General features: G+C 42.5%; 1 protein-coding gene across 4 annotated transcripts in view; it reads left to right on the forward strand.

The window, feature by feature from the left end:
* The window catches only part of RHBDD1 (rhomboid domain containing 1), a 118,715-nt gene that overhangs the window by 80,147 nt on the left and 19,394 nt on the right, over window positions 1-19,174 (forward strand). For all 4 annotated transcript variants that reach the window (XM_068280797.1, XM_068280798.1, XM_068280795.1 and 1 more), the window contains exons 4-6: window positions 10,748-10,833; window positions 14,745-14,804; window positions 17,763-17,891. In XM_068280797.1, coding sequence (XP_068136898.1) covers window positions 10,748-10,833; window positions 14,745-14,804; window positions 17,763-17,891 — 275 coding nt within the window. The remainder of the gene's footprint in view (window positions 1-10,747; window positions 10,834-14,744; window positions 14,805-17,762; window positions 17,892-19,174) is intronic.

A 19,174-nucleotide genomic window follows, 5' to 3' on the forward strand; every position in this document is an offset into this window, starting at 1 on the left:
CCTAAACCTAAGACCCCCCTATTGGTGCCTAAACCTAAGACCCCCCTGTTGGTGCCTAAACCTAAGACCCCCCTGTTGGTGCCTAAACCTAAGACCCCCCTGTTGGTGCCTAAACCTAAGACCCCCCTGTTGGTGCCTAAACCTAAGACCCCCCTGTTGGTGCCTAAACCTAAGACCCCCCTGTTGGTGCCTAAACCTAAGACCCCCCCTGTTGGTGCCTAAGTAACCCTCCCTGTACCTACCCCTAACCCCTAGACCCCCCTCTTGGTGCCTAAACCTAAGACCCCCCTGTTGGTGCTTAAACTTAAGACCCCCCTGTTAATGCCTAAACCTAAGACCCCCCTGTTGGTGCCTAAACCTAAGACCCCCCTGTTGGTGCCTAAACCTAAGACCCCCCCTGTTGTTGCCTAAGTACCCCTCCCTGTACCTACCCCTAACCCCTAGACCCCCCTATTGGTGCCTAAACCTAAGACCCCCCTGTTGGTGCCTAAACCTAAGACCCCCCTGTTGGTGCCTAAACCTAAGACCCCCCCTGTTGGTGCCTAAGTAACCCTCCCTGTACCTACCCCTAACCCCTAGACCCCCCTCTTGGTGCCTAAACCTAAGACCCCCCTGTTGGTGCCTAAACTTAAGACCCCCCTGTTAATGCCTAAACCTAAGACCCCCCTGTTGGTGCCTAAACCTAAGACCCCCCTGTTGGTGCCTAAACCTAAGACCCCCCCTGTTGTTGCCTAAGTACCCCTCCCTGTACCTACCCCTAACCCCTAGACCCCCCTATTGGTGCCTAAACCTAAGACCCCCCTGTTGGTGCCTAAACCTAAGACCCCCCTTTATTATGTGGATAATAATGTTTTACTAATTGTGGATTGAAAAAATATTTTGCAATTTACGTTACGTACTGATCGCTTTATTTTGTGAATAATAATGTTTTACAAACAGTAAGGGATAAAACTTTAAATAATGTTTTAATTATTTAAATAAGATAAATATGTTTAGTATTTTCATAAACGTTATTCAGCACGGGTGCATTTTATAAACGTAAATCACCACAAGTTCAGTTATAAATCATTAAACATCGCCGGGCGCCGTTTGTAAACTTTATTTAGCTCCTGGCGCCGTTTATAAACTTTATTTAGCTCCGGCGCCCTTTTTTCCTACTCGGCGCCCATTAAACGCTATTTATTATGGGAGTGAATGGCGGCGCCCTTTTTGTCCACTAGCGGCATGCGCCCTTTTTTCCCAGCTCCTTATCTGCCATAGGCAGTCATGTGACACGGGAGAGATCAGATTACAATTTGTGATTAGACACAAATGGGGGGTAATTAGACAGGCTAAACTCTTTAAACACATACAAGGTGCATTTCTCTGATTTCCTTCTGTCCTGTGCAAGAGTTCAGGTCCACTTTAAAGGACAACTGAAGCAAGAGGGATATGGAGGCTGCCATATTCATTTCCTTGTAAGCAATAACAGTTGCCTGCCAGCCTTATTAATCTCTCTGCCTCTAATACTTTTAGCCATAGACCCAGAACAAGCATATGCAGATCAGGTGTTTCAGACATTATTGTCAGATCTGACAAGTTTAGTTGCATGCTTGTTTCTGGTGTGATTCAGACACCACTGCAGCCAAATATATCAGCAGGGCTGCCAGGCAACTGGTATTGCGCAAAAGGAAATAAATATGGCAGCCTCCCTATTCTGCTATTCAGTGGTCCTTTAATGAGGGGGCTAGATGTGACCTATTCAACCACCAGTGAGGAGCAGTAAGAAGAGTATCTCTGCTCATTGTGAAAAAAAGGCAAATGATAGATTTTGTGGTGTGCTGTGATGAGATGCAGTGTGGAGCAAGCTAAAAGGTGTCAGTCTATCTCTGCTTTATAAATAGGCATTTACTCAGTTATTGCCCATTATCACTGAAGGTGATAGTAGAAGCATCTTTTCCTGTGGAATAGGGAACAAGTACATGTTTCAATCTTTTCTTAATCCTTTGTATACAGTATATATGCTTTATCTTGGGGCATTGTGGTTACGTAGTGCGCTTTCGCCTGTTTCCCCGGTTCAAATCCCAACCAGGTCAACAGCTGCAAGGAGTTTGTATGTTCTTCCAATATCTATGTGGGTTTCCTCTGGGCATTTCGGTTTCCTCCTACATCCCAAAAACATACAGATAAGTTAATTGGCTTTCCACTAAAAATTGTCCCTAGACTATGATACATGCACTACATGACACACACATAGACATATGACTATGGTAGGGACTAGATTGTGAGCCCCTCTGAGGGACAGTTAGTGACAAGACAATATACTCCATACAGCGCTGCGTAATACTGTATATAAATACTTAAAATAAATAAATGCATTTCTGGTCATCAGGATTTTAATTTCTTTCATTATTGATAAGGTCTAGTTGTACCTTTCTGGAGATCTTGGTCTTAAATCATTTATCCTGGGTTCAAAGAATAAAACCCTTGTTCAGACTTGTGTTTTTTTAATACATGTTATGTGGAGCATATCATTTGCAATGCAAATTATGAATGGTGTTAAGTGCATAGTTACAAACTGACCAGAGAGAAACTCTGCAGAATTATAGCTGCAGTGCTGGCTACAAAGAGTTAATCCAAAGGAAATGTAAACTTAGCCCCTATTCAGCATTGCTTACAATGGGGATGATCTGTGAGGATGAACTAGGGCTTACAAATGCTGTACATAATGCATGGAGACAATCACATTTCTCTCTGTCCGCTAACTAGTTCACAGTGTAATGTCTACACGCAATTCAGGGTCTACGACTAAAGGTATAAGAGGCATAGGATCAAAAGAAGAGCCAGGCAATGTGTATTGTTTAAAAGGAAATAAATAAGTCAGCCTCTGTAACCCTCACGTTTCAGTTCTCCTTTAACAAATGCTTGGTGAGATCATTGTGCACAGAGAAAGAGGGAATGCAAATGGTAAACTGTTTTCACTGACAGGCTTTTCCTATACATAATGCTGACCTCACAAGAAGGATAGCAAAAAAAGGGTTGTATGAAGAGAGTGCCTGATATAACAATGCATCTAATTGTTGCATGTTGCATCTCTGACATCCATGTAGTATGCAGCAGGATTGTAGATTAAAAACTGTAATAGATGCAAAAAGCACCCTAAAGGATGCTTCAGATCAGGGCCGAGGCAGAGGCGAGAGAGGCTCCAGCCTCAGGGCGCAGTGTTGGAGGGGTGCACAACTCAAAGAGCAGGGACAAGGTCCTCCAGCACCCAAGGCTGAGACACCAAAGTGCGCCCCTCCATCCCTCCCACCTCAGCTGTCACACACGGATTGCTATTAGACTAAGAGGGCCACAGGGCCCACAACCTCCCCAACACATTAATATTTAGTTATCTGGCTTGCAGTCACTGCTATGTATCCCCTTTTCTTATTTCTTTCTGCTTCATACACAATTAGGAATGACAGCTGAATGAATTGTGCGCCCTCCTACACTGCGCCCTGAGGCTGGAGCCTCTACAGGCCTATGCCTCGGCCCGGCCCTGACAACTCACTCAACTATCATTCTCCTAATGTGTTTGAAGCAAAGAGAAATAAGAGAAGGGGATACATGGCAGTGACTTCAAGCCAGATAACAAGAGATTAAGGTGTTGGGGGGCCCTGGTGCGCCTCTTAGTCTAATAGCAATCAGTGTGTGACGGCTGGGGTGGGTGTCATGGAGGGGCACACTTTGGTGTCTCAGCCTTGGCTGCTGGAGGACCTTGTCCCGGCTCTGCTTCAGATCACATTCCAGACCTTATGCAGTTAGTTGTGAAAAACAGTGAGCCAGTTGCAAGGGGATAAGAATTCTAGGTTATTTGCCCCCAGTATTTCTAGTAATTCAGAGAAGCGGAGTTAAAATGGTTTGGAAATTGCAAAAAAAAAAAAAAAAGTACAGCCAGCTTGAAATGGAAAGCTTGTTTATAAGTAGTGACTTAAAGGGGCAAGAAGACGAAAACTGTAACATTTTAAATACACAGGTAGACATACATATAAGATGTGTATTTGTCCCAGAGTTCCAAAGGTGGAAGGCTGAGGACAGTCAATGGAGGTGATCCCACAGGAGTGATTGCGTTTTCCCCAAATTGCTATTGCGGCTCCTGCAGCATTTTTGGAACAATACAAAGTATAGGATGACTGCAAAATCGCTTTTTAATTGCTTGTACAAAGCATCTTTGCAGTGATTCTGCTACCCAGAATGAAAAAAAAAACCGCAAATCACAGTCGTTGCACAATCATTAACTTTAAATTAAAAATTGCTTCAAAGCATTGTAAATTGTTAAAAAAAAAAAAGCTGCAAAAGTGCTCAGCGATTGCGATTTAAGGTGGGCCCTGGGCCTCAAGATTTTCTTTATTTTCTCCCTGGCAAGGATGAGGATCTGTACAAGGATGACAAACAGCCAGCCTTCTCACTTGCACACTATTTTGGCTATTGGACTGAGCATTTGCCATTCAGTAAGTGCTTTTGAAAACCCAGAGAACCCCCATGAAGAGATGGATTAGTCCAAAACCTGTTGGTAAGAGGTCAGAACTGTCAGAGTAAAACCATTTACGGTAAGTGAAAGCTACCTAGAAATTTTAATCTAGAACATCTTTAAATTTTAATCTGGTACATCTTTTATATATATGTGCACATGTATATTTTAAGTTTTACAATTCATCATAGTGTCTTGTCCCTTTTAGATGTACAAATGAAATTAAAGGCAGCCATTTCCTTACCTATGACTGTGCTTGGGGTATTTTTTTAGTATGTATTTATGAGAATTTTAACCAGTATGCAGATTATTAAATAGTTGTAAATTCTATTTTGTGATGCTGGAATTTTTTGATACGAATGCTTAAAAATGTTACGCCATTCCTGTTGGGGTGGTATTTTTAGCTGTCATTTCTTTTTAAAGCGCATATCTCAAATACCACAGACATAAATATTTGCTTTTGGCAAAAGTTTATTCTGAAACTGCTTAACATCATTATGTGTCCTTAAGATGTTTCAGTCACCAGGATGGCTTTGGAATGTAACTAGTCTCTGTCAATTGGTATGTGAACCACAAGATAAGCAGTATCCAAATGAGGAATTCCCATCCCAAGTTAAATTTAAACATGTTACCTGAATGTGAAAGCGTTTCATTTAACCTTCGGAGGGATAAAGAGCAGTTTTCTTTTTAAATTATTTTTTCTTGGTTTAGTAGTTTATTGTTTGCACTTCGTAAGTAGCTACTTGCTAAGGTTGTTGTAACAACCTTAACTTCTAGCTGCAGGTCCCACGGTGTCCCTAGTTGGGTCCGGGCAGGTGGTGAGATTTCTGCGCTGGCATCCTCCGGCGGTGTCCCCAGCTCCCCTGCGGTGGTGAGTTCTGTCGCGCATGTGCGCAGTGTGCCCGATCGGACGCGTGCGAGGTCAGACAGGCCTTATAGACTGAGGAGGCAGGTTTAGGTGATGTCAGCGGTGATGTCACTAGGAAGTGCTGTCAATATTGGGAGTGGTTTTTCTGGAGCTATCAATGGTGTATTTAAGGCCAGAGCACTCAGTCACTCACTGGCCTTGATACTAATCAGTTCGCTGGTTCTTGGCCTAGCTAGTGAGATTCTGAGAGCTACATTTATACATTGTGCGCCGCACAATATATATGTACTCTAGTCAGTCAGTGCTATTATTTTGTAGTTATATATATTCGTAATATTATTGAAGTAACGTCCTATTGCATATTTATCTGTGTACCGATCTCTTGCCTGCCTCTTGACCTCGCTCTTGTCTTGTCCTTCTGTACCACTGCCATCTGATACACGTGTTTGACTCAGCCTGTCCCTGACTTCGTTATTGTTTGATCCTTTCAATACGACTGACATCTGACTTATGTGTATGACCCTGCCTGTTTATTGACTACGATATTGCCTTGCTACTCTGTACCTCGATACTTCTGACTTTGTGTACGACTACAGCCTGATCCTGACTACGTTCTACGCACTACTGTTTGTGTATTACACTAGTACGTCACCTCATCACGTAACAGCGTTATAGTTGTGTTTTACAGTAATGTCACACATTGGCAAAATACAATCGCTTATGTAGTTTGTGAGCTGTGAACACATCTTCTACAAATCCAAAGAATAGACATTTACAGAGACAGGTTTATTTAGGCTGGACTTCCCTGGAAAACATACTGTACAGTAAGTGATCATGCAAACCTGGCCCATGTTTACTGAAAATTATCTGTTTGGCAGGAAGCATTTGTGACCCACGTCTTGATCATATTGGACAATAGGAAAGTCTGCTTAAAGGTAGCCATACATCAGGTGACTTGGAGGCCAATTGACCATCCGATTCACTTATTATAATTGAATCGGATGAAAATCGGTGCCGCCAAGTGCATGCTCGACTGGCAATGTGACCAATTTCTGGATGAAAATTGGTTGCATTGTTGATTGCACATGCTGCAAGATGTATGGCCGATTTGCTTGATCTGGTGCGTGGCAGGAACGGCGTGCAGTTTTGGGATGGTTGATGAATGCGGCGAAACCCCTGGTGCTGTCCCTCCTAATGTTAAATGTCCCCCCGGTGTCCAGTGCAAGGGATACATTACCTGTCCGTGACCTCTGCTTGTCCCTCCTCTGGCTCCGGGCGAACTCCTTGCTCCATACACGTGCGCCCCACGTGGTTTCCTAGTAAGGGCGTGCGTGTGACGTCAGACATCATACACGGGGCCACGTTACTATTTAACCATGTGGTGCGTGTGTATGAATAACAGAGTGTGCCCAGAGCCAGCGGAGGACGCAGACAGGTAATGTATACCATGAACTAGGCAATATGGCAGATGCGCTCCTCCTAGCGTTAGTGTCCTAAAATCGCTCAATCAATCCAGACTGATGAGTGGGTCGCCACACACATGGGTGAGTATATTCACCCTACACAAAACTAAATTTTAAGAGAATGGCGCTCTACACCCAACGGTACATAACAGTGTGATTTCATAAACAAAGTCCCACTTTGCACAAAAGTCCATGCACCAATGTCCCAAAAAATGTCGCACTCCTCTATTCTGCTCCAATGTTAACACACAGTTGCTATATTAGCAGGTATTAATCTCACCAGATCGACGGGCTGATTAATTATAGTCAGCATTAATCGCTTAGGCTCAATGATATGGTTCCTCGCGATCAGCCTCTTCCTCCTATTAGTAGCTCAAAAACAGGAAACAACACATAGCATAATACTGTATGGGGACCTCTTATCAGTTAGCCCTCCACCAACAGCAATAGCACCAATCCGTGCCAGGAAACAGAGAAAGCACCACCACTCTGTGCATCCAAGCAAAGTAACAGTCAAGGCTCACCAGATAGCGTGGCTGACCATGACAGTCCAGCAATCACGTTTTTCCAACAGGCTTCCTAAGCACAATCAGCAACCTTCTCCCTTTATAGACTCAGATAAAGAGTATCATAGCGTAATTCCGTTTATTAAAAACATATAAAATGCAGTACACTCACATTTAAAATTCAGATCATGCGCATGTAAAAACCCACAGCAGGACGTCCTCACCACCGTGCCAGCGTCTCTCCGTACACCACGAGGCCACGCCCTACCGGTTTCGTCATATGACTCATCAGGGGCTCGCCTACGTGGTTGCGTAGAGACGCTCTTATTCTCCGCTTGGCACACATATGCAAATTAGCTAGAATTGACGGCGGCCATTTTCTTGAAGCAGCTCAGACTACACTGCGCAACTGTATCTAATACTACAGATACATCCTATACGCAGCGTTACCAAATCCTCATGGCTACACTTAACTAAATAAAATAAAAATAACCTAATACATCACAATCTCAAATATAATTCACGTTTACCCCATGCTCATGCTCACTAATTTAAACTTTAAATTCCCCACCCTTAATGCCCAAATCTCCACAGCATCTACATTTCTATCTACCACATCTAGGATAATTCCACCTCTTTGTATTTTTCACAATATCATTCCAATATATCAGACCTTAAACCTATCATTACCGTACCTCAGACTCATAAATAGTGACATATATTCAAAACATTTCCCCCAATGCCCCTATCATCAATTGGGCTTGTTTATGCCCGTGACCATAATTACAGTGCCTCATTAGTGAACACAATTCCAGTACCTCATGTACATTTATTTATTTCCACCTCCATCTGTGACAGCCAGGCCCCCATACCCCAAATTTAAACCCCCCTTTTTTTTTTTATTGATTACCTGAAGTCCTGTATGTGACAGATGCAGGCATTACCTTAACACTCCACAATTTTGACAATTCAATCCAATACCCCCCTATGTGACATATATTGTTATTATACGTATCTCAACTTTGTGACGTACCCTAATACCCAGAGATACGTATAATAACAATATATGTCACATAGGGGGGTATTGGATTGAATTGTCAAAATTGTGGAGTGTTAAGGTAATGCCTGCATCTGTCACATACAGGACTTCAGGTAATCAATAAAAAAAAAAAGGGGGGTTTAAATTTGGGGTATGGGGGCCTGGCTGTCACAGATGGAGGTGGAAATAAATAAATGTACATGAGGTACTGGAATTGTGTTCACTAATGAGGCACTGTAATTATGGTCACGGGCATAAACAAGCCCAATTGATGATAGGGGCATTGGGGGAAATGTTTTGAATATATGTCACTATTTATGAGTCTGAGGTACGGTAATGATAGGTTTAAGGTCTGATATATTGGAATGATATTGTGAAAAATACAAAGAGGTGGAATTATCCTAGATGTGGTAGATAGAAATGTAGATGCTGTGGAGATTTGGGCATTAAGGGTGGGGAATTTAAAGTTTAAATTAGTGAGCATGAGCATGGGGTAAACGTGAATTATATTTGAGATTGTGATGTATTAGGTTATTTTTATTTTATTTAGTTAAGTGTAGCCATGAGGATTTGGTAACGCTGCGTATAGGATGTATCTGTAGTATTAGATACAGTTGCGCAGTGTAGTCTGAGCTGCTTCAAGAAAATGGCCGCCGTCAATTCTAGCTAATTTGCATATGTGTGCCAAGCGGAGGATAAGAGCGTCTCTACGCAACCACGTAGGCGAGCCCCTGATGAGTCATATGACGAAACCGGTAGGGCGTGGCCTCGTGGTGTACGGAGAGACGCTGGCACGGTGGTGAGGACGTCCTGCTGTGGGTTTTTACATGCGCATGATCTGAATTTTAAATGTGAGTGTACTGCATTTTATATGTTTTTAATAAACGGAATTACGCTATGATACTCTTTATCTGAGTCTATAAAGGGAGAAGGTTGCTGATTGTGCTTAGGAAGCCTGTTGGAAAAACGTGATTGCTGGACTGTCATGGTCAGCCACGCTATCTGGTGAGCCTTGACTGTTACTTTGCTTGGATGCACAGAGTGGTGGTGCTTTCTCTGTTTCCTGGCACGGATTGGTGCTATTGCTGTTGGTGGAGGGCTAACTGATAAGAGGTCCCCATACAGTATTATGCTATGTGTTGTTTCCTGTTTTTGAGCTACTAATAGGAGGAAGAGGCTGATCGCGAGGAACCATATCATTGAGCCTAAGCGATTAATGCTGACTATAATTAATCAGCCCGTCGATCTGGTGAGATTAATACCTGCTAATATAGCAACTGTGTGTTAACATTGGAGCAGAATAGAGGAGTGCGACATTTTTTGGGACATTGGTGCATGGACTTTTGTGCAAAGTGGGACTTTGTTTATGAAATCACACTGTTATGTACCGTTGGGTGTAGAGCGCCATTCTCTTAAAATTTAATGTATACCATGCACTGGGCACCGTGGGGACATTTAACATTTGGGGGAAAGCGTCGGGTCGTCAAGTCCAATTACGGATCAATTTAAGCATGGAATAGATTGGGAATTGGCCTGTGGTGTATGGACAGATTTCTCTTATCAGATTCGATTAGAGAGAGATTTGTCTCTTGGTCAAATTTGCCCTCCATCGCTAGATGTATGGCTACCTTTACTGTTCGACAGTGGCACCTTAACGATGTGCGGCAATGCAGTGGAGCAGCATGTGCGATTGCAGGCGGAGATCGAGTATAGGACGTTGTGCCAAATTTTACCGGCAACACCATCTAGCAGCAGCCACTTTTTCCTATGTTGGACCATATCTGACATTGGGACTATAGAGAAAAAAGCCTAGTCCAACATAGGATTGGAAAGGGTTAAACAAGCCAGCACCTATTCAGTAAGAAGACCTTGGGCAAGACTCCCTAACACGGTTACTGCCTACTGAGTGCATCCTAGTGGCTGCAGCTCTGTCACTTTGAGTCGGCCACAATATAAATGTTGTGTGTCTTGTTTTAGGGAGATGAGGAAAAGCCATTTTTTAGTGTGCCCTGCAGGTACAAGCCTAATTTGCATAATGAAAACCCTGCCCTGTCATTAGAGCAAATAAGAAACAAATAGTTCCTGGAACTGGCTGGTATTTAAGCATTGAAAACTACATACAATATGTGGGAGCATGGGGCTGACAGATGCAAACAACCAATAGAGAAAATGTAAAGTCAGGCCCTGGTTCAAATTCACTAGAAAAGCTTTATTCAAAAATATAGAAAACGCTGTAATGACACTGTGTGTCTCTTTATTTTTTAATAAAGCTTTTCTAGTGAATTTGAAGCAGGGCCTGACTTTACATTTTTTCTATTTGTCATTAGAGCAAAACTGGTTGCTTAGCTCTATTTAATGTTTGTCTTATTTATTTTCTAGCACATCCTTTGTAGGTCACCTTTCAGGAATTTTGGTTGGACTGTTGTACACACATGGACCTTTGGAGAGAATTCTGAATGCTGCAGGTAATGCCAAGCATTTATGCAATGCTAAACACTAACCTAACAATTGTTTCACCTAACCAATAACCCCTTCCTAACCTTGACATTTCCCAAGACTATCACACTAACCTCCCCTAACTGTAATCTGCCTTAAGGGTCCCATACACTGAGCCGATTAGCGGCCGATCGATCAAAATCGATTGACCGATTTCAATTGATCTGACATGCTGGAAAATCTAGGTCGATCTTTTGAAATTGCTTATCATTTTGCATTGGACCTAATGGAAATCTGATGGCACAAAAATGCCATCAGATCGATTTTCAATAGATTTCATACTACAATCTATTGGAAATCTGTTCCTAGTAAAAAATGTTCCTAAACACATCAGATAGATTAGAAATCTATCTGATGATCTATCTGCTGCTAATCTAAGGAGTGTATGGCCACCTTCTTCCTAACCTTCACAACTATTCACACCTCCCTTTCTCCCAGTTTCCATTGATACACTTAACAGATAAAAAAAAAATGCAAAACAACTGCTGCAACATCACATTCAAGAGGCAGCTCGCTGTCTGCCCGAAGTGCCTCTGCTTGTTTCCCTCCCGCTGCAGAGGAGTGCAGAAGCATTAACAGCAGCAGAAAAAGCGGGGCACATCTGGCTACCTAAAGGGGGGCACATTTGGCTATTTATAGGGGGCACATTTGGCTAGCTAGGGTTTTCAGTGCCTGGAGACAGACAGTTTTTGCACCCCCTCCACCCCAAATGGGTGTAGCCACACATAAGAATGTGGCCGTGGTCAGGGGTGGAGTCAAATGTACAAATGCTGTTTAGATAGCCATAGTGCCCCCTTCCCATTATTTAGCTAGTCAGATGTGCCCCCTTGCTCCGTTCAGATATCCAGAATTGCCCCCCTCTGCAGTCAGTTAAATATTTATCATTATGAGCCAATGCAAATGTATGCAGCTAGAATTAATCAAAGGCAGTGGCTGATTTTGTTTGGTTCAGTTATATTCAAGATTATTATTATTAGCATCTCATTGACCATCACTAGTCATATATAATATTATTACACCATTACCTAGAACTGTGCAATTCAGAGACTGGCTTCTGTCTTTGTCCTGAAATCTGTCAAAGGCATTATCCTTTATAAAACAGGCCACACCTGTGAGATTAATGATTCCAGTCTGGGAGTTTAGTGATGTTATATGCCATCCATTACAAGTCATCTCCAAGTAATATTAATACTTTACTTCTCAAATAGCAAACCAGGAGGATGCCTTGTGGCGCGCACAGTCAATGGCATCATACAATAATCATAAAAAGGACAATAAAACTGAGCAGAGCTTTAATAGCGTAATGATTTTAAGCGGAGATAAATCACAGTGTCTGCAGGGCTAAGGGAGCAGTGCTGATTCTCTTCATTCAGGCGGTGATGGGAGACATATGGGCTGCAATGCTTTTGTCATTCTCTGTCTGAAACATTAAACACATAGCACATGTACAGAGAATTCCATACAACTGTGATTACTCCTGGGATGTATAGTGAATGGCCGGAATATGGTGCTGATGAAGATGAAAAGATTTATTTGTCCTCAGTTCTCCTTTCCACATAATACAATGTTACATATTAACTGTATTTACGTTTCTCATATTTTCCCTTTTCATTGTGAGTTTGTACCCATTTTTAAAAAGTCCCTTTCTATAAAACACTTTAAAGGGGAACTGAAGTAAGAGGTATACGGAGGCTGCCATATTTATTTCCTTTTAATCAATACCAGTTGCCTGGCAGCCCTGCTGGTCCATTTCTCTGCAGTAGTATCTGAATAACACCAGCAACAAGCATGCAGCTAGTCTGGTCAGATCTGACTTTAAAATCTGAAACACCTGATCTGCTGCATGCTTGTTCAGGGGCTATGGCTAATAGTATTAGAGGCAGAGGATCAGCAGGGATGCCAGGCAGCTGGTATTGATTAAAAGGAAATAAATATGGCAGCCTCCATATACCTCTTACTTCAGTTCCCCTTTAAATGAAACTGCAAAAACTCATATATAGTTACTTGTGGCTATGACTTTTTTCAGTTCAGTCAAGGATTCTAATTTTCTGCCCTTTTAGTAAGCAGAGTGCCCTTTTTTGTCTTAAAGGGAACCCGAGGTGAGAGGGATATGGAGGCTGCCATGTTTATTTTCTTGTAAACAATGCCAGTTGCCTGGCAGTCCTGTTGATCTTCTGGCATAGGTAGTGTCTGAGTCAAAACCCTGGAACAAGCATATGGCTAATCCCATAAAACATGAGCCAGCTAAGTCAGAGTACCTGATCTGCTGCATGTTTGTTCAGGGTCTATAGCTAAAAGTGTTAGAGACACAGGATCAGGAGGCCTGCCAAGCAACTGGTATTGTTCAAAAGGAAATTAATATGGTAGCGTCTATATACTTCTCACCTCGGTATCCTTGAAGATTGATGCACCAGAAAAAAAAAACGTTGTAATGTGACTTGTACCAGTGTAACTGAAGGCATTGACAGCAGACTCCATGGACAGTGGTGCTGGACATCTTTGTGCTGCATAGAGTGTAGGTGGGCAGGGACAGATCATTCACAAGGCAACATTTGCCGGATCCCTTGGGCCGGCCTTAGGTTTCTCAACACCCTGAGCGAAACTAGACTTTGCCCTGCTGACAAATATTGCTACACTACTACTGATAACACATTGGTATTAGGTAGTCCCTCCCAGTATAGGTAGACAGATGTGCCTGCATAATTATGCAGCCCTCCAGTATTGGTAGCCAGATGTGCCCCCAGTACTCCAGTATTTGGTAGCCCTCACAGTATAAATAGCAGATGTGCCCCCTCTCTGAATAGGGAGCCCAGATGTGCCCCCTCTCTGAATAGGGAGCCCAGATGTGCCCCAGTATTAGTTCCCCACACATACACACACACCAGTATACAGTAGGTAGCCAGATGTGTCCCTGTATTAGCTGTGGCTGGATAGTGTACTGGTTAAGGGCTCTGCCTCTGACACAGAAGACCTGGGTTCAAATCTCGGCTCCTCCTGTTTAGTAAGCCAGCACCTATTCAGTATAAGACCTTGACTCTCTAACACTGCCTATAGAGCGCGTCTAGTAGCTGCAGCTCTGGTGCTTTGAGTCGTCCGCTAGCAGAAAAGTGCGATATAAATGTTTTTTTCTTTGTTTTTTTTGTAGGCCCCCGTATACATAGCAGATGTACCTCCCTCAGTATAGGCCAGCTGTGCCCCCAGTATTAAGTAGCACCCCACTCCCAGTATAGTAGCAGTATATAGTAGGGGGCAGCTCTCTGGTGGGAGGGCATCCTGCCAGCGCTCCTGATTATGTGACGCCCTGAGCGACTGCACAGGGCCACTCAGGTCAAAGGCCGGCCTTGGCTGCCACCTTCTACCCATACAAATAGGTCGGGAAGCAAGCACGAGGAGCCCTAGATGATACCTTGCCTAGGGCCTCATTTCCCTCTTCTTCCATCCCTGTGTAGTGCACAGACAGAGCTGCCTGAGAAATCCATACCCTGCAGCTATAGAAGTCTGCATCTGCCAAAAACTGGAGCTCCTGACCAGGTACAATAATAGTTCTTGACATCAGCTACTGAAAACTCAAGGTCTGCCCATCAATGTACTGCATAAGTATGAAGACATTTTAGCTACAAGTACATTATTACAGGGAGGGCAGAAGGCATTATTTGTCTAATAAAAAGGGACATTGGACAGGGGCACTTTAATTTCTATGTGCATTCTGAGACTGCCTTCACACTAGTAAGAAGTAGGTGCAGAAACTGGGAGGAGAACGGTCAGTGACAGTTGCGGATCCACTTGTACTAAATTAGACATCTAGGAAGTTGTTCCAAACATCTAGTTCATGATATTTAAGACTGTATATATGAACAAATAACTTATTACTCTATTTTAGTACAATATATTTTCACTCAACCCCAGCAACCAAGAGGCAGAAGAGCGTTCAATAATCAAGGTGAGAAATTTCTGTACACAAATAATGTTCTTTAAAGGGATACTTAAGCCTGTTTAAAAAAAAAGAGTTTTCCTTACCTTGGGCTTCTACCAGCCCTCAGCAGCCGTCCTGTGCCGATGCAGCCACTCACCGGTGCGTCGGTCTCCCGACGCGGGTTACTTTCATTTTTGCCCATTAGGAGTCAGCAGGCAATTGCGCCTGCGCAGCTGTAGCCATGCGTATCCTTCCTCACGTTGCCGTCCTGTACAGGATGCTATTGAGGACGGGAAGGATACGCATGGCCAGAGCTGCACAGGCACAGTGGCCCACCGACTCCCAATCGTCGAAAACGAAAAGTAACCTGCGCCGGGAGACCGGAGCGTCAGTCAGTGGCTGCGTGGGCACAGGACGGCTGCAGGTGTTGGTAGAAGCCACAGGTACGTGAAACTCTTAACAAACTTAAAAGAACACTATCGATTCACATATTTTTTTCAATTGACACAGGAATTGTTTGGGAAGTGCTGCTAAGTACTGGTGTATACATTTTAGTAGCAACTTCTTTGTTTACTGTTAGCAAAATACTTTCAATCTTTACTGACGCCAAAACTGACGGCTGATTGAGCCATGAGGAGAGGGGAAATTCCCTTCACACTTGATCAGTTAACTCTATGTGTAGCTCTGTGTGTGACAGAGAAGAGAGCTCCAAACAGCTGCAGATCCTGTGTCCTGTGTTTCTGACTGACGTGTCTGAAGAGAGCAGAGGAAATGTAACTAATTGTCACAGCTTTTCATACAGTTTTTGCTTTCAGAGTTTGATATGTTTGATATTTGCTTTCTCTAGTCTGATATGCAACTCTGGCTGTGCATTGAAGCAGACACCCCTTCTGCAATTGATTTGTCCCAATATAGCTAAATCCTACCCTCAATAAATTACAGCTTTTGCCTCTGATATTTAACATGAAATATAGGAAAATGTTTACACAGCTACTTAGACATTATTTACACACTGTCATTTTAGAACACTTGGGTATTAAGAGTATTCCTTTAAGTATCGCTTTAAAGTGTACCTGAAGTGACATGAGATACACATGTATGTTTGGTCCTGGTCATATTGTACTGCTTTTCTCACTGTAAGCCTGACACATTATAGCATTGCTCTACAGTGCAGATGGCTATGCGTTTTACAGAAATTCAGGGAACATATGGTGCAGCACTGACTCTCTTCAATTACATTGAACAGGACAGCTCTGCATTGTACACACAAATGCACTGATCACATGGAAATGCACAAAATGAGCTGCTGCGCAGCACAGGAGTGTGCTTGTCCGACAGTGCAGTCTATGTCCTTGTATATCACACATTGATATATGTTGTTGAAATCCGCTCTGAAGTTTCGAAAACCAGCTTCGGGATACAATAAGACATGACTGACAGGAGCAGAGAGCCAATAGCAAAAGCCTCTGTCTCCTGCCAATCCCTCTGATAGGCTGCGACAGAAACAAGCGTCTCTACCCCCAGGCAGCTGAGGAGAGAGTGGAACAAAAGAGGTTTCTCCTGCCTTCAGGCGTGTAACCCTTTAGGTTCATGTTTGAAGATGCAGAGGAGCTAATGGGGAAATCACCCAAGCAGAGCATGTTTAATGTTTCTTGGAAGTTTGCCTAAACTGTGGCAAAAAAAAAAAAAAGTTAAAGTGGACCCAAATTGAAAATATAAGATTTCAAAAATAAAATCTATTTCCTAACTTATAATAATAAATAGCAGCCTTTTTTCAGCTGCATGATGACAAATATAAAGTATTTTACATTTATTGGAGGAACCCCTCCCTTCCTTTCATATTGCCGGGACAGAATCCGGCAGACTGGTGGAGGAGATAAGAAACAAAAACAAAACACATGCTGCTACTGATGATGTCACAGGGGAGGTGATCTCAGCTTGTGTAAGATTTTACATAAACAACGCCTCTGTGAGGGAGGGTAGCTGATGACAAACACACCCATGATCTTAAACCTCCTACTAAGCTCAGAAATAATGGCAGCCACCTGTATAACCCTAGTTATGAAAAGAGAAGGGTGAAAAGCATGCACTGAAATGTTCATAGGCTTGAAGGAGTGTTTATTTATCTTTGTATGTGTCAGAGTGGAGCAACAAAATATTTTAAATTAAAAAAATGTTTGGTTTGGGTCCGCTTTAAGAATTCAGAGGGAGCAAAGGGAGTATAACAAATCGTATAACAAACATGTAAAGGGATGGCGGGGATGCCTTTTACTATTGCAATGCCGTCACAGCATGTAACAAAAACAGACTACTCCATAATCTTCTGCTCTGCTGCTATCGGACAGGTTTTTGTGAATTGAAGCCATGGGTTTCGGTAAATTAATAAACTTCTACCTGTGAAAATCTTGATGAATTAGCAAAAAATAAATACCAAATGCGGTATTTTCCGGACTTGTTTTTTTATTGAACAACCTTTGATGAATTGAAGCCAGTGTCTGAGACCCTTATACATTATTTCTTTATTATTTCTTTATTGTATTTATAAAGCGCTCGCAGCACTGACATTATGCAGCTATGCATATCTGTGAACATTTTCCTCATCTGAGGCCAGATTCACACTGCAGGTTGGTGGTGCAGTGGCCGCACCTTACCGCCAAAAACAGGTCTTCAGGGATTACTACGTTAGTACGAGGCATTAACGTGGCTGGGAGGTATCATATAAGTACAATGCCTCAACCCTGTGATTCCACTGATTTCAGTCCAACCACGCAGTTTCTTGTCAATGTATTCATTGATTTTTGTCAACATGTAAAACAATTAACCTGTTATCCTGATTTTCCTAGTTTCCTCAGCATATTCACATTAGTTTCTGAAGCTGCATGTAACCCTGATCATTTTTCCTTTAGTTATTGGTTTTATTTTATTTCTTGCTTGTTAGAGAATAGAGTAAGTATTACAGCTAAACTGTGTGTGCTGCTGAAACAGGCTATGGCAGGAATCCAGACTATCAGTACCAAGACCATCGCTCAGCCAGCCCCTACAATATGTACACAGGAGGGCTTGATGAAGATGAACAGCTGCAACGAGCCATACGGGACAGTCTTCATGAAAGGGGTAAGACTTGTCAACAAAGCAAGTGTGAAGCATGTGATAAATGGTAGTGTGCTAAGACCTCTACCCAACATCTCAAGGAGTACACAATAGTCCAAACCAGAAATGGGGCAGCACCTCTTCTGCCGTGGACCCATTTCTGGTTTGGACAAAAGGTAAGACTTGTACAGCTCTGCTGATAGAAATAAGAGGATAACCTAAATTGTGTCACAGCAAGGATTGTCTTTGAAGACTGCTAGAAGAAGTGTTTTTGCAAAAAGTAGGTTTCACCTATCAGAGAGACACTAGAGATGCGTACACACATGCGACTATAGTCGTTTGAAACGATCGTTCCCCAATCATTTCAAATGACGATAGTTTAAAAAAACCTCCAACGATCATTAAGTCAAACGATGGACGAGCTAGATCGTTAAAAACAAAAGATCTGCCTTGGCGGATTTTTTTAAACGACGATCATTTGCAAAAGTAGTACATTGTTAGAAAACGGTCGTTCGTACTAGGCTTGACATGCGCATTTCGTTATATCGCCATAGAACTTTTCATTGTAATGCGCAAGCGCAACACGTGGTTTTCGTTATTTAACGTTCATTCTATGAATGTGTCCTGTGACATGTTAATTGCTCCATGATTATACCATAATTGTAATTTTAATGGACACTAAAACAGGAGTGTTTTTTTTAATGAGTTTTCAACGCTGTATTATCTAAATGCTCTACCTACATACCTACAGTATGAGTTCTCTTACTGTAATGTAATGTGCGTAACTTTAGTTTTATAGTGTAACGTACATTTTGAACCGTTCGTTACGTGCGGGCGGAACTTCCTATGATGTCACTTCCAGGAACAGTATGTGACATCTTCACTGTACAGAAGATATAATAATGGCTAGACGTGAGCCCGTCGCAGAAAACACGCATTGTCCTGTATTCTACTGTGACGTTGTTCCGGATCGTTCATTAACAAACGATCAGATCGTTACACACTTTTAAAAGCTACTTTTGCTTAAGTCATTCTTTCATCAATTAAAAGATCGTTCGTCATTCACAACGCATGATCGTTGTCGTATGTGTGTACATAGCTTAGAGGTGTATCTAACTAAACCCCACTTATCATCATAACAGTAATGGCTTGTTCTTTTTGTTATTTAACCACTTTGCATCTAGACCTTGTTTCCCTTGTATGGACCAGAGCCATTTTGACATTTTAGCCATGTCCCTATTTAATCACCATTAACTTTATCCCTCCTTATGACACCTAAATGGTACATGTATCTTTTTTTTTTCTTT

The sequence above is a fragment of the Hyperolius riggenbachi genome, chromosome 4 (genome assembly GCF_040937935.1).
Source record: "Hyperolius riggenbachi isolate aHypRig1 chromosome 4, aHypRig1.pri, whole genome shotgun sequence".
Classification (NCBI taxonomy): Eukaryota; Metazoa; Chordata; class Amphibia; order Anura; family Hyperoliidae; genus Hyperolius; species Hyperolius riggenbachi.